The sequence below is a fragment of the Dicentrarchus labrax genome, unplaced genomic scaffold, assembly GCF_905237075.1.
Source record: "Dicentrarchus labrax unplaced genomic scaffold, dlabrax2021, whole genome shotgun sequence".
In the NCBI taxonomy this organism is placed as follows: Eukaryota; Metazoa; Chordata; class Actinopteri; family Moronidae; genus Dicentrarchus; species Dicentrarchus labrax.
The window spans coordinates 6,002,469-6,028,933 of NW_026136711.1; the positions used below are offsets into that span (position 1 = coordinate 6,002,469).

The 26,465-nt window shown below is 39.5% G+C and overlaps 1 protein-coding gene across 5 annotated transcripts; it reads left to right on the forward strand.

Annotated features, from left to right (window-relative positions):
* Nucleotides 1–4,057: 4,057 nt before the first annotated feature.
* On the forward strand, nucleotides 4,058–24,943 carry usp48 (ubiquitin specific peptidase 48). Of its 5 annotated transcripts, none has more exons than XM_051414976.1 (29): nucleotides 4,058–4,155; nucleotides 4,729–4,866; nucleotides 5,367–5,487; nucleotides 5,954–6,095; nucleotides 6,798–6,925; nucleotides 8,228–8,352; nucleotides 9,369–9,477; nucleotides 10,956–11,089; nucleotides 11,255–11,340; nucleotides 11,732–11,911; nucleotides 12,400–12,537; nucleotides 12,993–13,142; nucleotides 13,523–13,723; nucleotides 15,646–15,757; nucleotides 16,196–16,234; nucleotides 16,379–16,521; nucleotides 16,765–16,839; nucleotides 17,119–17,243; nucleotides 18,675–18,797; nucleotides 18,984–19,045; nucleotides 19,728–19,838; nucleotides 20,170–20,300; nucleotides 20,784–20,890; nucleotides 20,995–21,102; nucleotides 21,775–21,957; nucleotides 22,930–23,055; nucleotides 23,154–23,202; nucleotides 23,304–23,330; nucleotides 24,240–24,943. In XM_051414976.1, exons 2-29 carry the CDS (start codon nucleotides 4,733–4,735, stop codon nucleotides 24,260–24,262), a joined length of 3,192 nt encoding a protein of 1,063 aa, XP_051270936.1. In that variant the 5' UTR covers nucleotides 4,058–4,155; nucleotides 4,729–4,732; the 3' UTR covers nucleotides 24,263–24,943. The 5 variants fall into 5 exon arrangements, 4 of the variants coding, with proteins under 4 accessions (XP_051270936.1, XP_051270934.1, XP_051270937.1 ...); XM_051414974.1 differs by having other exon boundaries at nucleotides 4,083–4,241; XM_051414975.1 differs by lacking the exon at nucleotides 4,058–4,155 and adding an exon at nucleotides 4,351–4,568.
* The last annotated feature ends 1,522 nt before the right edge of the window (nucleotides 24,944–26,465 follow it).

A 26,465-nucleotide genomic window follows, 5' to 3' on the forward strand; every position in this document is an offset into this window, starting at 1 on the left:
AAAAAATGTAGTCAGTAACCTAATCCAAGTATCACTGAATTACCGTAATTTGTAACTTATTATTATTATTTTCTGTGACTTCAACACCAAATATTTAAATAATAACGACAGAAAATAAATGTCAATAAGTACTGATGTAAGTGTATTCTATAAGACAACAGAACAATGAAACCTCTGAAAAGATAATGGAAACGGAAAGATTTTACGCATCAGAAATCCTCTGCTCAGTGTATTTTTAAAGAAAAGCGTATGCATTTTAAAATGGTAACCCTACAAATAAACTCCATTTCTGTAACTGTAGTGGATAACAGCTACCTTTTTTGTATACCGATTACGTAATCCATTACTCCTCAAGCATTTGAACAAGAAAGTAGGAAATGATCTGTTCTATTGTTGCCCATGTTGCATTTTATTCTGGAAAGACTGAGAATTATATGTTATGCAAAACAACTCATGTGATTGTCACTGAGTGACATTACTTTTTATGTAATGAGAACTAATGCACTATTGTTAATATTTCTTTAGGAATTTAAATTCTGAAAATTTCATATCCGCAAAAGTGAAACTCAGTCCCATCCTTTGGGTTCATTATAATTGAAATTGAATGCTAGTTTGAGTCTGTGTATCATTATCAGTGAAACTTCTGTTATATACTGTACTGTACATATTTCAAATGTTATTTTCTATATATTGTTATATACTGTGATATAGTGTACACATTTTACACACTCTCTATATTGTTGTTATATATTGTGATTTTATGCACATATTTTAATATTTTATATTTACTTTAATGTCTTGCTTGGCAACTGTAATGCAACCAGTTTTTCCCTGGGTATCAATAAAGTATTTCGGATTCTGATACTGAATCTGTTACAAATAAGAAATACATGATTATTATCTTTATTATTTCACCTTTTGATGTAGGCTATCTGGTTTCTTGGTTGTTTTTGTCTTCTTTGTGTTAATGAACTGGTATGACAGATTTTTTCACTCTGAATATTTTTTGAAAAAACATTAACCATCTAATTTCAACCAAAAATATTTATATAATATATATAATAATAATATTTACTTATGAATTAATCAATCAGTCTTCAACTTTTAGCAACATAGAGCTCAGCTTCATTAGGTAGCTAGCGTCACAATGGCTTTCTCTACAAGCGGACAGTTTTCTGGGGGCCAGGCTTCACCAATAACAGCACAAAAACACAACTTTCTCAATAATTTGTGAGAAACTCTGTGGAGAAAATATTTTCTGGTTTTCATTCTGTTGTCCTGCTCTGCCTCAACTGCGTTAACTGCTGTTAGTGTGGAACAGAGCTAACGTTAGCTGACTCAGCCCAAGGGGGCCAGGAGTCAACTCGGCAAAAAACAACAACACCTAAACACATAAATATGTGGAAGCAAACAGCGCTCAGCTTTCTGTTTCATGTGGACTAACATTTCCAGAATCTATCTAAATTTTGTTAATTTGTAAAGTTTTCTAGGCTACCCCTAGTAGGGGGTCCCGACTCCCATTTTGGGAACCACGGGTTTATAAGTGTCAATGTTGATGTTTCCAACAAACTTTAGTACAGCCTTGATTAAATGCATTGTGTGGTTCTTCTCTTCTGGGGCCAGTTGTTAACTCATTTCCATCTGTTTCTGTGTAGTCAGCATATTTTAAATTATAAAATATATTTACACTGCACGTGGAATACCTGTGAACGGCAGCAGCCATTGAAACCGTACAGTGATAATATTGTGTGTGATTATCTCAAACAAATAATCACACTCAGCATAACTGCCATAATGATTACATCACTTGACCATATGGTGATCAGCTCTCCAAGTACAACCTCTTTCTAATGATGCGGTTGTGTTAAACCATTTGCACGAGCTGGTTCACAGGCACTCCTTTACCTTCCTTGCACATGTGCTGTCATGTCCGCAGTCACATGTTTATAATGTGCAGACAATTCCACTTTTGCTTCAGTACTTTGTCCTAAAACCTTAGTAAGGTCATTCTTCATTTCAGCAGTCTGTGCAGCATGGGTCTCAAACTCAAATTGGCTTGGGGCCACTGCTGGTATTTGGCTGGCTACTTCAACATTCAAGCACTAAAGCAGTAATTAGAAAATAGTTCTATTGGTAATGCTAACACAAAAAACAAAATTGCAAACAGCAGTTCTATACATTTTGATATCATCATTATATATCATTGTTGTTTGCAGCCAAACAACAAATACAGCTCTAAAACATTTGCACACATTTGCAGGAACTTTTGATCTTTGCCATTATTCTGCACCAAAGCAAACACATTTTTTATGATAAAATTGTACTGGCCAAATTGATATGAAATAACTAGAAACAAAAAGTAAATAATGATAATCTTGTGAGCCAGATTATATAATATTGTTTTATGCGAAATGGCCCCTGGGCCAACAGTTTGAGGTCCCTGCTGTACAGCTTGAAGATATGTAAAGCTGGCAGCACAGGACATGTCTCTCACTTGTTCGGTATTGATAGCACAGCTAAGCTGATTATATATATATCAGCAGCTAATGCTGGATAGGATAGGAAGGAAGGATATTCCCAGTAGGACATATAAAGTGCATCATTAGTTGTCATAATTAGATTAATTATTTTATACAGACAATGTGTGAGAACAGGGCATAAACAAAATATTTTCTGAATGAAAACGTCAATAGCCAATATTGAGGTACATCATAAAAAAGTTGTGTGTTAACAGGGCAGGGCAAAACCTTTTAGGCACCAAAAGCAGAATTTATTAAGCCTGGTCTGGCCTGAGCCACTGACCTAACGCGTCCATTCAGGTCTGTCTACCATATACCTTCCAAAGCAAGGCTACTTTTTGGATGGAAAAATCTTTGACCTCTAAACTCAAGATATCTGAATGAAAATGGGTGAGTCCCACCTTTACAGACATGCCCACTTCATGCTAACCCAATGTAGTTCTGGACAAACAACATGTAGTTATTTTGCATGCAGTATAAATGTGTTATTTTTATTATTTTTATTTTTTTCAAGTGTATTTGAATATTTCTGCATACATATATATAAATAAACAGTGTTGGAACTAATTTAATTGGCTTTGACTGGATAACTGAGAGTCTTGTGTATCCAATGAGTTAAAAGTAGCCATTTTATTTTGGTGAGACATTGTGGTGTTTTGGGGCATTTTTTGTGTATTTAACTACTAATACTACAAACAAATTTTGGCCATAAAAGAAAATCAGTATTTTTTATTGTATTGCTTCTCTACTATATACTTACTTATTACTTGAAAGCCCTGCTTCCTCTTTCTTTAACCTGAGCACTGTGATCATGCCCAAGCAACACTTTCGTCAGGCAGCCACCACCACACACTTGACCTTTGTGTAGTGCATGTGCAAAAGGGCAGACATTGCTCAGTGCTAACACAGTGATATGGATAGACCTCCTGAATCTTAGCCTGAGGGAGAATCATCATTGCCATAATAAAGCAACTGACACTGAATAGCTCCACCAATAAATAGTGGGGTCTTTTATTTGTTTTATAGTTTGAACTACCCTAAATACCAGTTAACAAAACTAGATTTTATTTTGCTTTTATTTTTTTATCTAACATATATTAATTAATTCTTATATTTGCTCCTTAATACTAAAGCTAAACATAGCAACATCACAAAACATGAATGGAACTAAAACACACTTTAAATTTAAATATTTATTACAATTAAAATTTAATTTAAAGTACTTTATTCTTGTGTGATTTATATATTTTTGTGTGATTACTATATTTTTGTGTGATTGTATATTTTTGTGTGATTGTATATTTTTGTGTGATTGTATATTTTAAGCACTATTGTACCAAGACAAATTCGTATGTGTAAAAACCTACCTGGCAATAAATCTGATTCTGATTCTGAAATAAAGGGAAATAACTATATTTATTTAATAACATATTTGACAAAATCAAATATATTATTCTTTCGACCACGGAAAGAAAGCGTTGAAGTGCCACCTATGTAAATTCGGACAGAAAAGAGGACTCCGAAGGTTCCGGATATATCCGTTCCTCCCTCCAGTCACAACAAAGAGACGTCGCCTACGTCACTTGTTGACGTCGTGCTGATTTTGAGCGGAGAAATAATTTATTTATAAACTGACGTAAGGGCGCTAAATCTAAAATAAACCGTGAATAAAATGTGAAAATACATTAAAATATTTTGGTGAAGCAGCTGCACGCATGCAAGGTTCGATAATATTTCACCTTAACACAATAAACTCGTTACGTTAGCGTAAGGTAGCGTTAAATGGAAATTGCAGGGAAAATGACTTGCTAACGCTGCCGGTCGGGCTAGCTTCATTTTAGCTAGCTAGCTAGCATTAGCACGAGGGTAGTCCTTACTCCTGCCGTTACCCTGCAAATACTGTTTGTCGTGTTTATTGAATTCCAGTTGTGTGTATGTTGTTACGATGTGTGATATGCTATGCTCACTTTTTAAATTCAATAGGGTAACGTTAGTGATGGAACTAAGCTAATACTAGCTGGCTAGGTTAGGAGCACCACATAGCTAACGGTAGGTTGCTTCGTAAGAACCAAACTATGACCTGCAAGAACTTATTTTGTTAGCCCCTGTTAGCCGGCTATGTTAGCATTCCTGGGGACTGGGTTAGGCCATTGTATTGTTGTTTTTTTTTACTCATATATGTGACTGTGTGGTTAACGTTACATCGTAGGATTATGGCGCCCCGCTTACAGCTGGAAAAAGCGGCTTGGCGTTGGGTGGAAACGGTGAAACCAGAAGAAATCGGGCCGGAGCATATCGACCTAGCATATCGCGTCAATCTCCCGGCCTGCAAGAGAGGAACCTGCAGGTACAAAATTAACATTTCTGAACAACATGCCTCTGTTTTGCTAGCGTGTGCCTGTAAATAATACCAGTAGCAGACATTTGATTGAAAAGTTGAAAGCTTAATGGCCACATCCGCAGAGGGTTGCTAATTTGCACCATTAGTTTCCTTGTTTGTGGACAAGCCTCCATAGCATGCAGGGCAGCTCTGTAACACTTTGTATGAAAGGTCATGCAGAGCCACACCATACTTAAATTCGGCACACCACTAAATAGCTCTTTACATAGGGTGGTATGGATCACAGTGAGCAGTATCTCGTACATTTGAAATGTTAACGAACTCTTCTCCTGTGGCTCCTAACTACATATGAAAAACATAGTTTCAAAGGGTTTGTAGCTTTGTATGCAGGATGCCATTAAACTGTCAGATTTTGACCTGGAGTTTGGCTTTTGCCCTCCTAAGAGTTAGATGTCATCTCTAAAACAAGGTATTGGATCATAAGGTGATCGTGATTTGTGTTGCAGGAGAAACTGCAAAGGGAATCCCAACTGTCTTGTGGGTATTGGTGAGCAGGCATGGCTTGGGGAGATTGATGAAAATGCTTTCCACAATATCGATGACCCAAATTCAGAGCGACGAGACAAGGTATTTTTCTTAATCATTCCCACATATGTAAAATGTTTTGCTTACCTGTCTCTTTCCTGCTCAGATCACACATATGTTTTAGTAAGGATGTCAATAACGCTGCTAATTCAATACTATTTTGATAACACGTGTATAAAATGATACAGTACTCTAATTTAACAGTATAGAAAGTACCAAAGCTATAAAAAACAGACCTACTATCACATTGTCACCCCAAGGCTACACCGATGAAACAATGGGGAAGAAAATCAGCATCACATTATTTGTCCAGTGACCATTTCTGTACCAGCACTGTGTGCAGGCCATTTGGTGTGGTACTGAAATTGTTATGCAGTATTGCTGTTTTATGCGAGTGAAGTTTAAAATTCTGGTATCGCCCTGGGACGTTATCACAAGGCCAAAGATGGAATAAAAGGCAAAAGAGACTGTTGATCCCATTTCTGTTTCTGTCTCCTCCCCCCTCCAGAACACATTTGTTGGCCTGACCAACCTGGGTGCAACATGTTACGTCAACACATTCCTGCAAGTGTGGTTCCACAACCTGGAGCTGCGTAGGAGCCTCTATCAGTGCCACAACTCCAGAGCACAGGAACACAATATTGAGTCTGGTATAACTGAAAACTAAATACTGGGGATGCTTATCTGTGTTTGTTCTCTTCATGGTTTAAGCCAGCATGTTTTAGCCTGATTTTGTCATGTATTTTTCAAGTAGTAGGCTCTCTTACCCTGTGCTCAGTTATGTCTGCATGAATTATTTTAGGCAAAGACTAGAATAGAATAACATAACTAATATAATGTTCATTAGAGTGTTTGTCTTTGATGCGCAAATGAAAACAGAAGGCATTCAGAAAATACAGACTTCCACTAGTACAGAACAAAGATCCAGCTAGATGTTATACCCAAAGAAATCATCAACATCAATTTATATCAAATAATTTTGGAAACCAATATAAATCTGTCATACTGCCGACATCATTTAGTTGTGCTTTGTTCCAAAGCCCTGTCTTTCTACAAAACGGATTATCCATTTGTAAGTTCCTGATCAGATTTGTGGACAGACAGGCAAACTAACAAAGCTACAGTTACTATCTTGGAACAGTGAACTAAATATCTCTATGTGGATGTCTTTGGGAAATAATTTCACATTGGTGTTTAAGATAATTTGAAACAAGTGAGTTTACATATTGGCTAGTTTTCTGAGGCTAGCATGACACTGCCAACTCTTGCTTTCTTTACTCTGTGAGTTTTTAACTTTTGCATATGATGAAAGCATTTAATTTTCTCAGACAGACATCTCTTGTCTTTTTCAGATTACGAGCCTCAGTCCATCTGTGAGCATCTGCAATATTTGTTTGCACTCCTGCAGAACAGCAACAGAAAGTACATCGACCCGTCAGGGCTGGTCAAAGCACTGGGCCTGGACACGGGACAGCAGCAGGTAAATCACTGCATGAAACCAATCAAGACTTGAACTTAGAAATACAGGGCAGCTGTCACATTTAGAGGTGATCGATTTGTTTCTCTAGGATCTAATTGTCCTGGTTTTTCCTCATTGTGAGAAGTAACCTCAGCCTAAACTGATGTCTTGAAATTTGACCAACTCTCAAAACTGATTGATTGACAACATTTTTGAGGATAATTTAACAATTACGCATGTAACCAACTATTAGCGTCAGGATTACACAGCAGAACTAACACAGAGAACGGCAGCGCCTGCATGTTTATTGGTTGGTTATTGGTTCAGGGATGCACCGATTGGGAAATTCAGGGCCGATACGATGTTTAAAATAACAATTTGGCCAATAGCCAGTGCCGATAGCAGTGTTTTGGTTTTTTTCCCCTTTGTGCCAGGGAAACAAACAAAAGACAAGCATCTCTGCCTTAGTCTATTTGTCATCTAAGATGTTAGACACCGAGCTGAACAGTGGCCAACTTATTTGCTGATAGGCCAATGTCAGTCAATGTCTGTGCATCCCTAGTTATGTTTTTGAGACATGGGTTCTGTACGGTGGCAAGTGTGTCTGTAAGTGTGACTCTATCATCGCCCATTGGTTTGTAGGGTACCTTTTTGAAGCCTTGAATTCGGCGTTTTGGCCGTCGTCATGACAGCTAGACGGAGCCAGCGCGCGCCAGTGGACGTGATGTACTGCGAGTTGAACTACGCTCATTGGCTGAACAGTTTTGAGCCGGAAACAATGGCAGCTCGCCTGGTCACACGTGATCTCGTATGCCAGCTAAACAGTACACTGAAATAAGAAAAGTAAGAAATAGTAGTAGTAATAATAATAATAATAATAATATATTATAATATAATAATTTGATCAGCACTGCCTAGTTTGACAGTTTGATCTGAGTTTGGTGCGCTGCGCTGGACACACTCACTGAGAGTGACATGTCAATCAAAAGCATACATTATGGTCTATTTTACTGTAAATGGGACCATCATTTACTAAATGTACATCATGCTGTATGGAAGAAGACTGAAACTAGAGATTGAGACCATAAACTCATTAGGAAACTGTTTACTGAGCTCATAAATCAAGTCAGAAGTTGGCTCATTCTCCATTGAGTGAATGATAACGGTGTGTCATTGCAGCCAATGGAGCTCCCCCTGTTGGCCTTTATATAGAATGCAGGTTTGCAGACACTTCCGCGTTGGCTACAGTTTTCAGACCTGGAAGCTCTGTCCATTATATATACTGTCAATGGGTGGCACTGAATTCAAACATTTCATTTTCAGGATGCCCAGGAGTTTTCAAAGCTTTTCTTGTCTCTATTGGAAGACACACTGTCCAAGCAGAAGAGCACCAACCTGCAGAATGTCATCCAGCGGCAGTTCTGTGGACAGTTCTCCTACGTTACAGTGTAAGACCACTCGGCACTTAAACCTGACACAAGTTTATATTTAGCAAAGTGTTGAAGATCAGAACTCCTCAAATTGTCGTGATTTGTATTTTGTTAACTATGTGCAACCAGAGGCCAAAGTGAGATGAGGAAATTTCTTATTCAGCTTAGTAGCGAAGAAGAATGGAGAAAAGGCCTATGTCCCATAGGAGATAAAAGAATACTACTGGCTTGTCAGGCAGGTAAAGGAAACATCTCTCATGACAGGATATTCCTAAGCATCACCTTCCGCATTCTTGCCAAGTTTATTTCAGTGATGCCCCACCTACTGTATAACGATATCTGTGGCTTTACAGGTTATAGAAAGTGTCAGTAACTGTTGCAGATGAACAGAATGTGTTGGCTTCATGTCAAAACTGTCTTCTTTGCATTATGTCCCATGACCTGTTGCACAACTCTTCTTTGTTGAAGTATGAATTAGGCCTCAGTCTGTCACCTTGGCTTCCTCACAGAAATACAAGCTGAACCTCAGCTGTGAGAGAGGAGTCAGGCATAGTCTCATAATTGGGAAAGTTGAAAAGGTTGGCCTTTCCATATTTCACATAGAAATAAGGCTTGGTCATGAAGTAGTAATGGAATACAGGAACAGGTGGGCTTTTGCACAGAGGAAGTTTTCCTGTTGCTCAGAGAGATGTGCTCTCTTAAGGACATTTTTTTTAAAAGTCATGCTGTCTGGCTGTTTAACACTGCTATCACATGCGGTGCCAGTCAGAGGTGAGACTAGGTTTAACAGCCGTTTATTTAACATTCTTGAGGGAGATGGAACCCATTTTGTTGTCATGTTAAAGGAGCAGGCAAGATACCAGCTGATTTTATAGGGCTTGGTTTAGTGAAGGGAAGAATCATACAGCTACTTTTTGCTTGACTTGATAGAATGATTTTAAGTATTAAGCCAGTAAATATTGTTCAAGTTACAAAATGACACGGTTGACAAAAAAATGCTAGACCATACAAAAAGCTATTTTCTCTTTTTCCAGCTGTAACGAGTGTGGCAGATCATCTGCACTGCCGTCCCGATTTTACGAGCTGGAGCTGAACATCCAGGGCCACAAGAACCTCACCGAGTGTGTCACAGAGTTCCTGAAGGTAGCTATCATTCCCTACCAACATCTGCTCCAGTAAATCATATGAGTGCATTGTGTGATGTTAATTGTTTCGACACTTAATGGCACAACAAAGGATGAAGATAGTATAAGAGACACAAAAACATCAGTTCAATGGATAGATGTGAGAAAATAGTTGATCGATATTTTTATTTTTTTGCTAAAAAAAAGTTATTTGGATTACTAGGGCTGCTTGATTCACTCAGTTCAGGCTTCCATGCAATATTATGCAGGGTTCCCCCATCTCCTGGAAAACCAGGACGTATTTACCTATTATTTTTTAAGTTGTGGAAAAACCTGGAAATGAATTAATGTGACTAAATATCCTGGATATAATCTATGTTGTCCTGGAATATTGTTATTGTACTTTAACCCCTCAGATTGCCTATGTAAAGATAGGTTAGAGAAAAACCATAGTAAACTCAAATCACCAGAGACACTGCAGAAAAATTGTCTTTGGTGAGAACAGCACAAAAGTGAGGTAGCATGGAGAGAAGTAACATGGAGTGTCCCATAAATGTTGATCACCTACCTGTGTTGAATCGGAATCAATTCATCATGAACTCTGAATTCAGTTCAATTAAATTTTATTTGTATAGCGCCAATTCATAACAGAAATTATCTCAGGACACTTTTCAAATAGAACAGGTCTAGACCGAACTCTATAAAACATTAATTACAGAGACCCAACAGTACCACCATGAGCAAGCACTTGGAGACAAGGGCAGAAAAAAGGCAGAAACCTAGGACAGATCCTCCGGCTCTAGGTGGGTGGTCATCTGTCTCGACCAGTTGGGGTGAGAGAGAGAGAGAGAGAGAGAGAGAGCGAGTGACAGACAGACAGGTGCACAGCAACAACAGTATTGGCAATGGCAATCTAGCAGGACCATGGCAGGAGGCTCCACCAGGATCGACAAGAACCAGCATCATTAAAAAGGATTTAAATGTTTTCATTGTGAAGAAAACTCCTGGAAAATGTCCTTGTTTTTCTTAAAGACTAGGAACCCTGTCAGGATTATGTGATGATGATTCTGCTCTGTTTGTAGGGGGCAGATACATTTGTTTTTATCATGTCTTTGTCATGAGCAGTCTGAGCCTGCAGACTGACTTAAACTCAATAGTGGATTTAACATTGTGCAGTCGCAACAACATTTAAAGCATTTGCATGTGAGCTGCCTGCTTTTTTCTTTTTTCTTTAAAGCATGCACATATGGATTACATTAAACATTTTTGTAAATAAAAATAAAATAATGGTGTCCTTAAAAATTGTGGGAGAAAATTATCATCTCAGTTCTGAGTGGGAAAAGAAAAAAATCTGGATTCTCATTTTCACTAGAATCACATAGTCATATTGTACGGGGCAGTCTATTAAAAAGGGCTAAACAAAATAACATGAAATCAATTCAACCTGTGTCATTTGATTTTTTTTGTCTTGACGTTTGTATTTGTGTGTTCTTGTAGGAGGAGAAGCTGGATGGGGAGAACCGCTACTTCTGTGAGAGCTGTCAGACTAAACAGAGCGCCACCCGAAGGATCAGACTGCACAGCCTTCCTCCAACCCTCAACCTGCAGCTCATGCGCTTTGTCTTTGATAGGTCAGCCATCACTTTGGACTGTATTGTGTAAAAAGACATAACATCTGTGCTTTTTGATGACCCTAAGTACCAAAATGTACCAAATGTTTAAATAGTTTTTAAATTAGTGTCTGCTCCTTTCTGGTATGAGAACAACAGCTTTACTAACAGTGTTGTCTTCTCCAGACAAACAGGCCACAAGAAGAAGCTCAACACCTTTATCAGTTTTCCAGAGCAGCTGGACATGGGGCCTTTCTTGGAAGGAAAACAAGGTATTGACACGTATTAACCTCTGAGACACACACACACACACATTTTGCACTTTCACTTAATAATCAGTGCAAACTGGCATGTGTCAGCTATACAGAAGACACAAAGTACATACACTACTCTTTTTCTCTCTCTCTTAGTTTAAGTACTTTTTAATTTAGAAAGCTAGAGTGAAATATTATATATAAGAATATTTAAGATCAGGAGCAAAGCAGGGCAGCTTCGTATGGGTGATGGATGGCTGTCACAACAAGTTAATTAGTCTTTTCTAGGCAATACACTGCCCTTTTCGACTATTTACACCTTAGCACAGCAGTTTTTTTTGTTGTAGACTCTTTTGAAAAGTTAAACGTGTTGACTCTTTTTGTGTGTTTGGACTGACTGTTCTTCTAGACCAGAAGTGTGTTTATGAACTGAGCGCGGTGCTGATCCATCGGGGTATCAGTGCCTACTCAGGCCACTACATTGCCCATGTGAAGGACGCTCGTACTGGTGACTGGTACAAATTCAATGATGAGGAAATTGAGAAGATGGAAGGCAAAAAGTTGCAGCTTGGCATTGAGGAGGACATCGGTGAGTAGTAGAAAATGTACACTGTGTAGTTTTACCGTCCTGAAATTCATTGAAACTTCATGTAGTCTATTGTTCTAGCACTCTTATTGTTATTCAGTATTACTGGTAAGATAGATAGATAGATAGATAGATAGATAGATAGTAGATGATAGATACTTTATTTATCCCAAGGGATATTCAAGCATCCACTAGCAGCATACAAACATACATTACACATACATTAAACATACATTATGATTAAAATTAACCTAAAGCACAGTAGCAATACATTAAATTGGATAAATTAAACTTTTTCAGAGTTTAAAATGTTTAAATGATGTTTAAAAACATACTGTACACCAGCTGAAACATCCAACTGCAGTAAAGAAGTTTATGTGTTGTCACCATAATAATGGTGCTTACTGTTTACCCATCTGAGGATCATGTCTACATGTCATTTATAGACTTTCTCAAAGTTGTTGCTCTTTCTTGGTCTTTTTGCTTCCTAGCTGAGACCGTGAAGTCCCAGACACGAAAGCCAAAGTGCAGTAAAGGCTACCACTGCTCCAGAAACGCCTACATGCTGGTGTATAAGGTCCAGGAAGAGGAGAGCTCAGATCCCTCCAGGACCAACGTCGAGGTGCCAGGTGGGTAGTAATCATCTCTAGGTTCTATCTTCGTTTGCATCAAGATTTTAAATGTATAATATATAAAATGTGCTGCTAGGGGGTCTGGCACATCAAAGCAATAATAAAAGAAAGTTGATGACATCCTAAAGTGGGGTCATGGGAGTTCTTGTCTTCAGTGTTAAACAACCACCATTTCTGATGGAAATCTATCTAACGTGACTCGGGTAGAAAGTTTTATTCTGGTGCCCCATGTACCAAGTCTCTGCTGTAGTGCCATGGGTTCGAGTCCGGCCCACATATTGGGCTGCCAAAGTTAATGGGCAACACTGGGTCTAGTGTTTATAGACATTTTAATGTAGAAACGTTACATATTATACATTTAAGAAACTTATTTTAATAGTAAAAATAGTTCCTTCATCCTGGTCTGTGTCGTCTTGTCTGATGGTTTCTTGTCCTTCTGTCCTGGCTCCCAGCCTTCCTTCAGAGGTTGGTGGACCAAGACAACCATAAATTTGAGGAGTGGTGCAGTGAGATGGCCGACATGAGAAAACAGAGCGTGGATAAGGGCAAAGCCAAACATGAGGAGGTGAAGGAGCTCTACGAGCTTTTACCCGCAAAAGACGGTCGGTAAAAACATTCCCTCATCACCCACAGTCCACTTAACAGAAGCACTAAAGAATGTACATGTTGAGACTTTCAATTTAAAACATCCCCTGTCTGTAGTAATACAGCTAGTACAACACACCATACTGAACTAAGATGATTGTGATTTTTGCCAAAGCAAATACTGTGTCTTGATGTTTTGTTTTAGAATAGAACAGTTTCCAGTGCATTTGATTCCACATAATTTCCATACTTAACATGTGTAGATATGTTAGGATATGAGAGGGTTAAAATACAAAGAGCCAGTTGTTATCATAGAATAAGCCTGGATTTAATGAATCAAGACCAGAGGTCCTGTGTCTCTTAATGTTTGATGTGTTTCTCTGCTTTCTCTCCTCAGGCGAGCCGTATGAGTTTATCCCCCTTGAGTGGTTGAAGAAGTGGCTGGACGATTCCACTGCCACAAAAGAAATTGACAACTCCTTCTTCTTGTGCTCTCATGGCAAACTGCACCCAGACAAGGTGGCGGAGTCCAAGAGGGTTTCCCTCCAAGCTGCTGAGCTCCTCTACGAGCGCTACAGTGGAGGGCCAAGACTGGACGGTTAGTAAAACAGAGGGTGTGGTCTCTTCTCAAATCATGAGCTTCGGCAAAACTGAGAAAGTTTTAGTGCTTCCAGTTCAATATTTCCGCAGATGAAGGTATCACAATGATCGGTTAACTATTCTAAAATTCTGAAAACCTTCAAATAAAATATATCTATGTTTGTGTACTTTGCGTAGCTTTAGATTAGATTATACTTTATTCATCCCACATAGGGAAATTCACTCGTCACAGCAGCAAGTAAGTAATTGGAGGGAAAACAATCAATACAGATAAAAGACAGATATAAAAGCTATGGTGAGTAGTGGTGGTAATTGGGAACATAAGGGAGGGAGGGAGAGAGAGAAGGCAGAATCAAATCTGTTGAAAAACAGATTAAGTTCATCTGCCCAGTCCTTGTCAGATCACCCACTCCTTTTCCGTGGCCTGAGATGTTCTGCAGCCCTCTCCAGACATCCGTGGCGTTGTTCTGTTCCAGCCGCTTCTCCAGTTTCCTCCTGTAGCTGTCCTTCCCCTTCCTGATCTTCTACCTTTAAGCATCCTCATAGGTGTATGAGGTATGTTTGAAGAGTGAGCCTCAATTATACAGACCCTCTGGGATTTCACTGACTTTATAAGGGCTGGTTGGGGCCTAAAAGGCCTGATTTCAAGGCAGCTTTTCTAAATTACATTGCAATGCATGTTATGATCTTTAAGGCAATAAAACTGCAGGAGAATGAAATCGGTAGTAGTTCGGTGGCGTATGGCTCAACGTTTTGCTCAGGGGACTGACAAAACTCACAGGACCTTTCATAAAATAGAATGCAGCTCAAAGTTCTTCACAAGAGAAACAAATTGATGACAAAGGTATTAATAACAGAAGACATATAAGGAGTGATGAAAGAGATTAAAGAGATAAAGACATTAAAAATAATAAAATATAGTTAATAATGGTAAAAACAGCCTTAAGATATAAAAGCATCTATGCATCATATAAAACAAGTATAAGAAATAATGAATAACAATGATGTAATAAAAAGGTGGAATTAATTAAAGGCATATCATGAGCAGAACATGAAAATAAGTTTTGAGCTGTTTTGCTTGTTGCTTGTCTGATGTGTGATGGGAGTTTGTTACGTTTTTGGCTCACTGAGAAAACCAGTGCTTAACAACCTAAGAAAACAGTTAAGGAAAATAAGGTATGGAGGTGCTAAACCATTTAGGGCTTTAAAAATCAGTACTTGTGGTTACAGGTAACCAGTGTAGGGGAGCTAGTACTGGTGGAATATGTTCGCCTTTTCTGTTTTTTGTTAAAGTTCTTGCTGCTGCTTTTTGAATAGAGCATTCCAGTATAGAGTACATTACTGTAATCCAGACAAGATTAAAGGCATGGGTGACCTCTTCCAAAGAGAGGCTATAATTGTAGAGATATTTTTTAAATGATAAAAAGCAACCTTTGTAATGTTGTTGATATGATATGTGATTTAAAATTCAGCTCAGAGTCAAGAATAACACCCAGGCTTATTCTGTAGAACCAGACTTCCAGGTTCACTTAATATTTGTTCTCTCTATTATGCAAGTTCTAAAACTGGGAGGGAGGAATAGTAAAAGAAGCAGCAACCTCAACAAAAGGAACTGGTTAGTTTAAAAGCAAGTGTGTTAATTTTGATTGATTTGTTTTCTTAACGTTGTGTAATCATTCCCTAACATATTTTTAGCATCTTTAGTTGACTGAAATAATGGTTGAATAGTATTGTCTATATTTATCATTTTAGGAAATACTCGTGTTTGCAGTCAGATTGGAAACTTTGTACCTAAAGCTCATCTCAGTGTCTAGAAACGTTTCTAGTCCTGACTGTAGTCCTGACTCCTAAAACTACAATGTACTTTCTACATCTACTTTTTTTTTTTTTTTAACATATCCCACTTTTGTGTTTGTTCAGGCTCCTCTCTGTGTAGAGAGTGTGTTAGCCAGCGATGCAGAGTGCTGCGGCTGAAGAACCAGCTCAGTGAAGACTACAAGGAGGTCTCCAACATGGTCAAACGCACACTCAGGTAAACACACTCAGGACAAGTGTTTTCTGGTATCCCCTTCCCATTTTATCCAATCATTAAAGAGGACAAAGAGGTGGTCCTCAGGGGCAGCAAGCAGTGTGGTGATGTGGGGAGGAGGGAGGGGACTGCTGTCTGCAAGAACAGACAGGAAGTTAGCCAAGATGCAGATTTCACTTACAGCAGCTTTAAGGCTTCAAACTAAGTTTTAGAGTTCCTCAGTGATGCAGTCTGTGAGAGACTCTAATGCACCAGCAGCCAAATACTGTACAACCACACAGCTTATTCCATAAATGTCTGAATGAAGCAATATGGAACATTTAGTTACCTGTGTCTGAATGACAAAAACCATCACCTAAGCATATATAGATATGAACCAGATTTGTTATGTACTCCATGTCTGAAAAGGCCTAAAGATTCGATTCCCTTCTGTTGTTGCAGCTGCCAGCAGCTGATGATGATGCAGGAGAGAGAAAATAGGTATCTAAATATGAATAAAGTTAATTAGGGGTATTTCAGAAGAAGATGCAATTCCTCTAGTAGAGAAAACCTCTATACAGAAGGCTATCTAATGTAATGATGGGTATTTATTACTGTGTGTGTGTGTGTGTGTGTGTGTTCCAGTGGTGAGGGCTACTGGGTGGGGAAGACATCTCTGCGTAGCTGGAGGCAGTTGGCTTTGGATCAGCTGGAGGAGGACGAACATGAAACCAAACACAGCAATGGCCAGACCAATGGACAGGGACCACACACCAACAACAACAAAGGTGAGGGGAATGGATGTGTTTTTGTTTTTCTCCTAGTGTGTCTGTTTTGTTGTCTATTTTCTGTAAACCAAAATACAAGAAGAAGAGAAAAGATAATAATTGTGTAACATTGTGTACATGGGATGTGCTGCATTACATCAATCCAAACTGTGGGGGGGGGGGTTGTTCGGACAGGCCTGCCCCCACTGCTAAAAAAAATCCTAGAGGAAACACTGCATTGACATTGTTGGTGTTTGACTGCAGAGTTCAGCTCCGAGCTCTCAGAGGGCAATGAGGACGAGATGAAGACTTTCAATGAAGACATTGTCTGCAGTCACGGTACTGTCCCATCATCAGCATCTAGAATGATCTTAGCAAATACTTTTAACATTGATGTGCATTTGGTTTTTGGCATACATATATTATTGTTTCCAGGATAGAGGAACACATGGAACATTTTAATATAATATGAGGGCAGACTCCAGCACATAAATCCAGAAAAAAGTAATAAATGAATAAACAGAAAAATTTGAACAGAAACATGATTTTGTTGCTATTACATATGCACACATACTTTAATTGTTAATGTGTTGGTCTTTGAATGTGTTCCTACTGTAGCGGGTTTGAGTATTCTAGAAACTGAACGGAAGCTGGTGTCACCTGAAGTTTGGACCAAACTGAGGGCATACTTCCCCAAAGCCCCAGAATTCACACAAAACCAAGAGCCCTGTCAGCAGTGCCTGGTGAGTACACACTGACAAACCATAATTCTAAAAGTATGTTCTCCAAGCCTGCATTAAATCTGTAAGTGTAAATATGGAATTAGGTTCAGTGTACAGCCATCTCACCGGGGCTTGTAGTGTCTGATTGAGATTTTGATTTTACTACTACTAAGGGGTGGCTGTGGCTCAGAGGAAGAGCGGGTCGTCCCCTAATTGGAAGGTTGTTGGTTTGATCCCCGGCTCCTCCCGCCACACACATGTCGAAGTATCCTTGAGCAAGATACTGAACCCCAAATTGCTCCTGATGCTGTGCATTGGTGTGTGAATGTGTATGAATGCATTAGTTTCTGTTCGATGGACTTTGCCATCACTGAGTGAATGTGTGTGAAAGGGTGAATGTAGCATGTAGTGTAAAAGCGCTTTGAGTGGTCGGAAGACTAGAAAGACGCTATACAAGTACAGGTCCATTTACCATTTACTTAATAGTACCACCACAGAAAAGTCTAAGGCAACAAAGGGATAGATTAGCAGTAGTGAAAGGACACTACAACCATTAATAGCTGCAGTAATCCTGTCCATGTTCTTTGATTCACTGTGATAGAGGGCAGTGATCACAGTGAGCTAAAGGTTTGCAGTGGAGATGGTTTTTTCAACTTGCTTCATGTTGTCCTCACTTTCAACAGTCTCCACCAGCTTCAGAAACCTGTAGGAGAAAACAAGCTGACCATCACCAGTCTTCAAAATGTATTTAGTTATGAAGTTAAAGGTCCAGTGTGTAACATTGAGGAGGCTCTATGGTCAGAAATGGAATATAATATCCATTTTCATTAGTGTATAATCACCTGAATAGTTGTATTTTTGTTACCTTAGAATGAGAATTACGTACAGATTCTGCTGGTCGCCTTCCATGGAGTCCAGCAGTTAGTATTAATCTGCAACTTCACCACTAGATGGCACTAAATCCTACACGGTGGCCCTTGACTGTAACTTTTATAAAATGCTTGAATTAAGAACTTTAGGTGTAAAAGCATTAGAGTCGTCTTGGAGTTAAAACTGTTGAGTTGTTCAGATGTAAAATGTGAGTTAATTAATTCACTTTTTGCCAGTATTGATGTTAAATTGCTCTTCAATTGCATTCAGTATGGTCTTTTAACAGGTCTCAGTTCTTACATTGAACGTGTTGAAACCTGTAAAAACCCTGGTATCTCTATCACTTGGTGTGTGTGTGTGTGTGTGTGTGTGTGTGTGTGTGTGTGTGTGTGTGTGTGTGTGTGTGTGTGTGTGTGTGTGTGTGTGTGTGTGTGTGTTCTGTTACACTAACCCTTTAACATGCAACAATAAATCAATCCAAATTGATGAAAGCTACAGTCAGACAGCAGGCACACAGAGTAATGGGAAAGTAAACCATTGGGTTAGTGGTGGAATTACAACTTTTCCTTCTTGTGTGACCAGACATTAGAGCAGGAAGAAAAGGACAACGAGGCAGTCAGTAAGATGATGGCCCTGGACCAGAAGAACCAACTGCTCAACCTCTTTAATGAGAAGAACCGGCCAACACTTGCCAAGTGGCCTCAGGTAGACACAGAAATGAGAGTGATGCATGTGCGAAAACTGATACTGAAAATAACGTACAGTACATTGGAAGGTCCATAAAGAATAGAAAAAATGAGCTTCAGTAACCAGAGAATTACAAAGACTAGGACATATACAGTATATACAGTGCAACATAAATTATCTCTCCTCTCTTGTTTGTCTCTCCAGGGCACAGATGTACTTTACATAGTCCCTCTTTTTTTTGTGGATGAGTGGAGAAAATTCATCAGGTATGTTTGTTTCAACAGTGAAATGAACAAAATCATGTTATTGTGTTTGTTGTCACATTGTTAAAATATAATTGGACGGTATGCACTCAAGAACAAGGTCGCTTCTATAAAAGGAATAAGGAAACAGTTTACTTTGGCATGAATATCAGATGTGTGGCATTAGTAATTTGAGTGTGCATTAAGGTCAACCCTTTCATTTCCAAGTCGGCCAGTCGCTGACTGCTTGATTCCACCATGGCCACCAGAGCTGATCGCTGCTGTTCTAGAAAATGCTCGTGATTCCACCAGAAGCGCTGTAGCATGTTTCAGAAGTGGCTATGCTCTGTGGGGAATATGTCAAGCCACACAGAGCAGAATGTGTAGGCAGAAAGACGTCATAGAGAATCCGGTCACTTTTCAAAATAGAACACCCTGTGTAGACCTCAGATTGGTAAATCAACCAACAAGGAAACAGTTTAACTACATAGCCTAATTACCAATGTTGAAAGCACATAAATCAAGAAGTAATGGCCAAATCAGAGCAAATCTGGCGTGACATGTACTGGATGGACAAAAAAAAGCATCAGAGACATGACGTCACAGAGCTGCGCGTGGTGGAATCAAAGCGTAATGATGTTAAATATGACTGGCTGGCAGTAAAATTGCATATCACCATTTCAAATTGTAATTTTTCGTTGTGTAGGAGGCCCACAAAATCCTCTCCAGTGTCTAATGTGGGCAACACGCTGTTGCTCTGTCCCCACGGAGGCTTCATGTTCACCTACGACTCCCTGATCAGCGGAGATGCGCAACAGTGAGTTCTGCTTATTTAACTGACCAAAAGTTGTTTTCCATCCACAAACAAATTCCCCACAACATTTCAGATGCAGGGACATTTCAGTCTATTATAACCCCCACTAATACTTAACCCTAAACCCAGTGGGTGTGGGTTTGCGTTTATTAGTATTAGTGTGTAGTAACCGGTCAAATCGGAATCAACAAATACATGCAGCTATTATTTTACCTAGGCCAGTTGCAGTGTGCAGTATGAATAAAGTCAGTATATGAAGAACCATGAAGTGATGTATTGCTGATTGGATACTGCTGTGGTCATGGTCTCATGTTGTGCTGTTTGTCCTGCACAGTATAGCTCTGCTCTGGCCCAGCGAATGGGAAGTGATCAGCAGACTCTTCATCGTAGACCAGCCAATCTCCATCCACTGCTTCAAAGAGACCACATCCAGCGGTTCCACCACTCAATACACAACTCAGCCTGGTAAGTTAGGGAAAATGGGTCACCTCACATGTTACGGCGCAATTTTGTTACGCACTTTTTTCACTCACACATAACTGCCTGTAGGCTTAAAAGGTGGCTTAAGGAAATTTGTATTATGCTCCTTTGTGAAAGGCAGTAGTCGGCTTGGACTCACTTGTTACAAAGGAATCCAGTAGTGAGTCTGTTTCATGGTGACAGAAAGTATCCAAATGTCCAAACTTGGATGAAGTGGATTATGCAGTAAGAGCTGTCTGATACATTTATATGAACAGCTTTATAAAGCCACAGTTTGATACTTTTAGGTAGAGTGTTGGGTTGACAGTTTGGCTTCTCAATGTGCTTGATTCATTTCATTTTGTGTGTGTGTGTGTGTGTGTGTGTGTGTGTGTGTGTGTGTGTGTGTGTGTGTGTGTGTGTGTGTGTGTGTGTGTGTGTGTGTGTGTGTGTGTGTGTGTGTGTGTGTGTGTGTGTGTGTGTGTGTAGATCTGTGTTGGGAGTGCAGAGAGAGCTTCCTTTTCCAGCAGCAGAGGGACCTCAGAGAGTATACCCAAGCAACCATCTACATCCGCAAAGTCATCGAAGACAAGAGGGTACAGAAAAAAGGACTTTCTAGGTCGTCCAACACCATTTTTCCATATAATAATTAATAAAATGAGATCCACACATTTGCGTTTTCACGTTGTCCCCTACATAGATGATAAAGGAGGCAGCTCCAGAACTGAATGCCAGCAGCTCTGAGGCAGAGGAGGAAAAGGAAGAACAGCCAAAGGTGGATGGAGAGAGAGACCCAGACTTCAGCCAGGTGTGTCCATTACCAACCACACTATAGCTGTAGGTGGAAGGATTCCACCACAAATACAGTAAATCACTCACTAGGGCTGTCAACCACTGTTCTGTATTTGATTTTATAATTGAATTGAGGGAGGGGGTGTCTTGTCTCGCATGGGCCCGAACCACTGCACTGAATGCACTCCCTGACAGACAGCAGTCTCACAACATCACTTTAATTGATTGATTGAGAATAAGACGTTGGTCAGGCTGAAACGAGTGAATACTTCAACTAGAACTGTGTGGTCATGATGACAGAAAGTTCACAACCCAACTCAGCAGCAATGAATAGTATGTAAACAACTGTGGGAGAGTGCTATGAGTGCTAGAGCAAAGCTAGTGTAAGTGTAAATATATAGAGGTTAATTATCTGGTGCAATTTAGGGGCTGCAAGGTGGCTTAATGGATCAATAAAGGATAACTTAATGTCAAGAATGTAACAAATTTAACTGGGTTGAGTTAGAGCAGCAAAAATACACGAGCAGCACTCAACCACAAATGATACGTTTTGCAGTACACATTTTTAGTTTTATTGAAACAATCTGTCTGGACAGTTGAGCTACTACTTGGTTTTAGCAAAGATGAAGCATAGAAGTATCATCTGTTGCCAGCCCTAATAGCTAATAATCACATTGCTTCCTTTCAGTCAGAAGATGGTGCAAAACGGCTAAAGCTGAGTGACAGCAGCCCAACCTCTGCAGCTGCTGTTCCTGTGACCAACGTGACCAAACTAGGAGGAATCAGGAGAAGTACCCGACACAGGAAACTCAGAGGAGAGAAAGCACTAATCGTTTCAGCTAATCAGACACTTAAAGAGCTGAAAATACAGGTGAGTGCTCCGATGACTGGATACACGCCTGAAGCAGTTCAAATGAATGTGATAAGGAAATTGTTTATGGTGTCTTGAGGATGGAGAGTGAAGTTTGTAATAAACTATACATAAACTGGTTGTTACCATAAACCAGTGGTTCTTAAACTTTTTTCTGAATTCCTGTTACACACCCCCTGGGGGGTGATCGGTCTAATAAGCGGCAACACACAGCTAGGGCTGGGCGATAAATTGATTTTACCGATAAATTCAAATTCGTAAAACTTCCACAACACAGGCGCTCCCTTTGGGCGGGTCAACACGCAAGCCGTAGGTCGGTTGGATGGTTTGGTTTTGTGGCGTCTGAGAACCCGCTCTCCCCGCCGAAAGTCTCCAAACAGATCGGTGTAAAAATTAAGTTTACTCACACGCGCTGCATTTATAGTCACTCACACACACACACACACACACACACACAGTCACTCTCTAGTCTAGTGCGTGGTCTTGCTCCAGATTCCGGGAGATTGGATCTCATTTGTGGGTGTCAAGGAGCCGCTATCAATATGCGGGAGACTCCCGGAACTTCCGGGACAGTTGGGATGTCTGGATAAAGATATAAAGGCTTAAAAAGGAAAATGTCCTCCTGTTTGGTGCGCCCCACCTGTCACGTCTCTATTCGCCCCACACTTTGAGAATCACGTCCATAAACCATAGAACTAAAAATGGATGTAGTCATTTTAATATGGGGCCTTGTGGAGATTGACTCACTGCTGGAGCCAGCCTCAAGTGGCCAGTAGAGGAACTACAGGTTTTGGCACTTCCATGTTGGCTACACATGTCACAGTCAGTAATTCTACAGATGTATTGGACGCTGTTAACCAGAACTATAGAGATTATAGTAATAATAGTAAAAGATTGTGGATAGATAGTGATTACTCTATAGGAAAAGAGTAGTCTGTATTCACTCAACTAACTTTGCCTGTGACCCTGTAGATTATGCATGCCTTCTCCGTGGCTCCGTTTGACCAGAACCTCTCCATTGATGGAAAAAGTCTGACAGACGACTCGGCCACGCTGGGCAGTCTGGGTGTCATCCCCGAAAGCATCATCTGTCTTAAGGTACTTTCTACTTTCTACACAGACACCTTACCCACTGCTGCTTTCATCTTGATTCCAGACATTATCATTTTAATCCAAATTCCATTGTTTCCTTAAAGGCAGACGAGCCAATAGCAGACTATGCTGCAATGGATGATGTCTATCAGGGTAAGTGGAATTATCTTCACCTCCACTATGGCTGCTACACTACCATGATTTAAAAAAGCTATATTATGATCATATTGTTTTCTCATCTACTTCCTTCACAGTGAGAATGCCTGAAGAGGGATTTAAAGGTGAGCATGCTTTTTCTTCACTTGTTTTTAAATGTTTTCCATCATCCAGTAGGAAGTGAACATCTCTATTATCTACACTGATGCATTAAAGCTGAGAGGAACTACCCTGAAATTAATACTGAATTCAACTCATTATTGTGTTTGGATTTCTAAAAAAAAAAAAAACGTGAGATGTGATCAGAGGTTTCTACATCTGGAACCAGGCTATGCAATTCAAACATTGATTTATTCTTGCTAAGGATTCAAACTGTGTATTATTTGTTTATATTTATATTTAAAGGTCCAGTGTGTAGGATTTAATGGCATTAAGCTGAATCGAAAAACACAGACAGCCCTCTGTAGAGTGTTTGGTTTGTCCATTCTGGGCTGCTGTAGAAACATGGCAGCCTCCATGGAAGTCGACCCATGGTGTCTGTAGATAATAACGGCTCATTCTAAGGTACCAAAAACATTTAATTTAGGAGGATCTATTGTCAGAAAGGGAATATAATATTCATAGGTATGTTTTCATTAGTGTATAATCACCTGCACATAATAATCATTGTGGTTTTGTTACCTTAGAAGGAGCTGTTTTTATCTAGAGAGAGAGCGGGTCCTCTTCTACAGAGGCCATGTTGAACCGCCATGTTTCTCCTAAACAGACAAATCAAACACTGGCTCTAAACAGGGCCTTTGACATGTACATTTGACTCAAACCAGCATAGTTTCTCTTAGAAGATTGAGTGGTATTCAGTTAGTTGCAATCTGAAACTTCACCACTAGATGTCACTAAATCTTATACAGTGGTCCTATAGGAGCTTTTTTTTTTTAACTCTGTATGTATCAGGTGGCCAGTTAAGGCTTTACCTTTAAGGTGTAAAGTGTGATTTGGTTCTGATTTGATCTAATAATTTCCGTTCCTCTCTGCAGGCACTGGGCTTCTCGGGCACTGAGGAAAGCTATGCTTGAATTGGACAAATAACAGATGGAAATTTTAAAAAAGGCTTGAATTTGTCAAGTGTCCATATATAAATAAGTGCTTTAATTTGTTTTTTTACGTTTTGAGTAGGCTTTCTTTAATAAAACTGTGACTCTGTTACAAAGCCGCTGTTTTTCTCTACATAAGGTTAGCTGACCTTTGATATTTAAACTTCCTAATCATTCTGAAGGACTTTGTGGTAGCGCTTCTGCCTGGGTTGAGGAAACTAGGTGGATTTGTTTTATTCTGAGGCTTGGCTTCAGTTCACTTCTACTGTTACTCAAGAAAATGGGCTTTGTTTTGGACTCTTAAATTATGGCAGAAGAAAAACTCAAGACAATGTTCTTTCTTTCCATTATGTGGAGGCTTGTGTTCTCACTGCAGAGTTTTCAGGTTTGTCAAACGAATGCACGAGTAACTGTTAAGTATTACAAATATAACTGCTCTTAAATGTTAGAACATTTATTACCTCTACAATCTATATCCATATACTCCATGTGGCATTTAGAGATACATAGCTACACGGTATGTATAGAGGCTGATTCCTGCAGAAGTGTCAGCAGTGCAAACCTCCAGAGAAACAGAATGCAAGCAGTGATATGTCCTGTTCTTTTCACTGTTATTTCTTATGGACAATAAAGTTATTTTCAAAACACATTGTCTCACACACTCGTAATTATTAGTTCAACAAATTGCCTAACAGAATGCGGTATTGGTGGTACAGTGCTGTACCAAAGGTGGTCCATTGTTGAAAGTAGTTTGTAATTATCAGAATCAGAAATACTTTAATAATCCCAGGGGGAAATTACTTTAGTTACATATACTCCAGATGTAAAAGACATAGAATATATATATATATATATATAGATTAAGGTTTAAAATGTACGGTTTAAAATCACACTTTCAAATGTGCAAAAATGGCAAGTGTAAGTGACCATATGTACAGTGACCATGTGCAGTTTCTGATTGTCCGTGTTTGAGGTCAGATTACAGAGAGGGGGTGTCTGACTGAGGGAGGCGTTGTAGAGTTTGATGACCACAGGCAGGAATGATTTCCTGTGGTACATCTGGGTGAGAGGAGTCTTCTGCTGAAGGTGCTCCTCTTATTAAGCTGTTGTCTAAATTCTTGGTTAAAGGACTGAAGAGGTTAGTTGTTTAACGAGCCAATATGGGATTTTTGAGACACATACCAATTTTTTTTTTTTGTGGACCAATGTCATAAAACAAAGGTAGTCAGGAGGCTGCTTTCTTAACTACAAAGAATATTTAAGTGACCTTTAATAAAGTTAGAGTTAAATAATTGAACATACAAAGTGTCAACTGATTCCAGTTGACACTGCTGAGAGCTGCTGCTTCTCTTCCTCTGTGCTGCTTGCCACAGTGTTGTAAAATCACAGTGGATTCTGCTGGATAAACTTTGCAGTGACACCAATATATTAGCACAAGCACTTTTTGTCTGCATTATATACCAGGAAAAAAACCTGTTTTCATACCAGATAACATATACCACACTAACGATAATGTTTGTAATATGGCCTTGTCAGATGCTAACATTGGCGGTAGGGCTCTATAGTTTAATGACAGAATCAAACCAAACCCAAATGTCATCCTCCTAAACCTGTTTTCCTATGGAAACTGTCTCATTACTGGTGCCATCTAGTGTGGGTAAGGTACACTACAGATACAGTATGATTGATTGGAATACTTTGTGTTATTTTTTAAATTGAAAAGTAGCATTGTCTGTAGATGATATCCTACACTGACACAAATAAAGTTATCCTTCTCAGTCATAAAGTGTTCATTTGTTGGTGATCATTAGCTCTATTTGGTTGACAAAGGGAGAAAGACAGAGACAAAGCTACCAGCAATAACAGTAGCAACAACTATACTTGTAGAAATTACTGATGATGATGATAATGATGATGACAAACACCACAGTGATGGGGATTGATGAACAATAATAACAATAATGGCAGGAGGCTCCACCAGGATCCATGAGAACCTGCAAGATGAATGTGGTGAGGGTGTCTGCCTCCCGAACCACAACTGGAAGCTGGTTCCACAGGAGAGGAGCTTGGTAACTGAAGGCTCTGGCTCCTGTTCTACTTTTAGAGACTATAGGAACCACAAGTAGCCCAGCATTCAGAGAACGTAGTGTTCTAGAGGGGTAATAGGGT

Coding starts and splice junctions, on each gene's coding strand:
- usp48 (XM_051414976.1), top strand. CDS start 4,733: ATGGCGCCCCGCTTACAGCTGGAAAAAGCGGCTTGGCGTTGGGTGGAA. Junction 16,522..16,764: donor ACACACCAACAACAACAAAG/GTGAGGGGAATG, acceptor GTTTGACTGCAG/AGTTCAGCTCCGAGCTCTCA. Junction 17,244..18,674: donor AGCCCTGTCAGCAGTGCCTG/GTGAGTACACAC, acceptor TTGTGTGACCAG/ACATTAGAGCAGGAAGAAAA.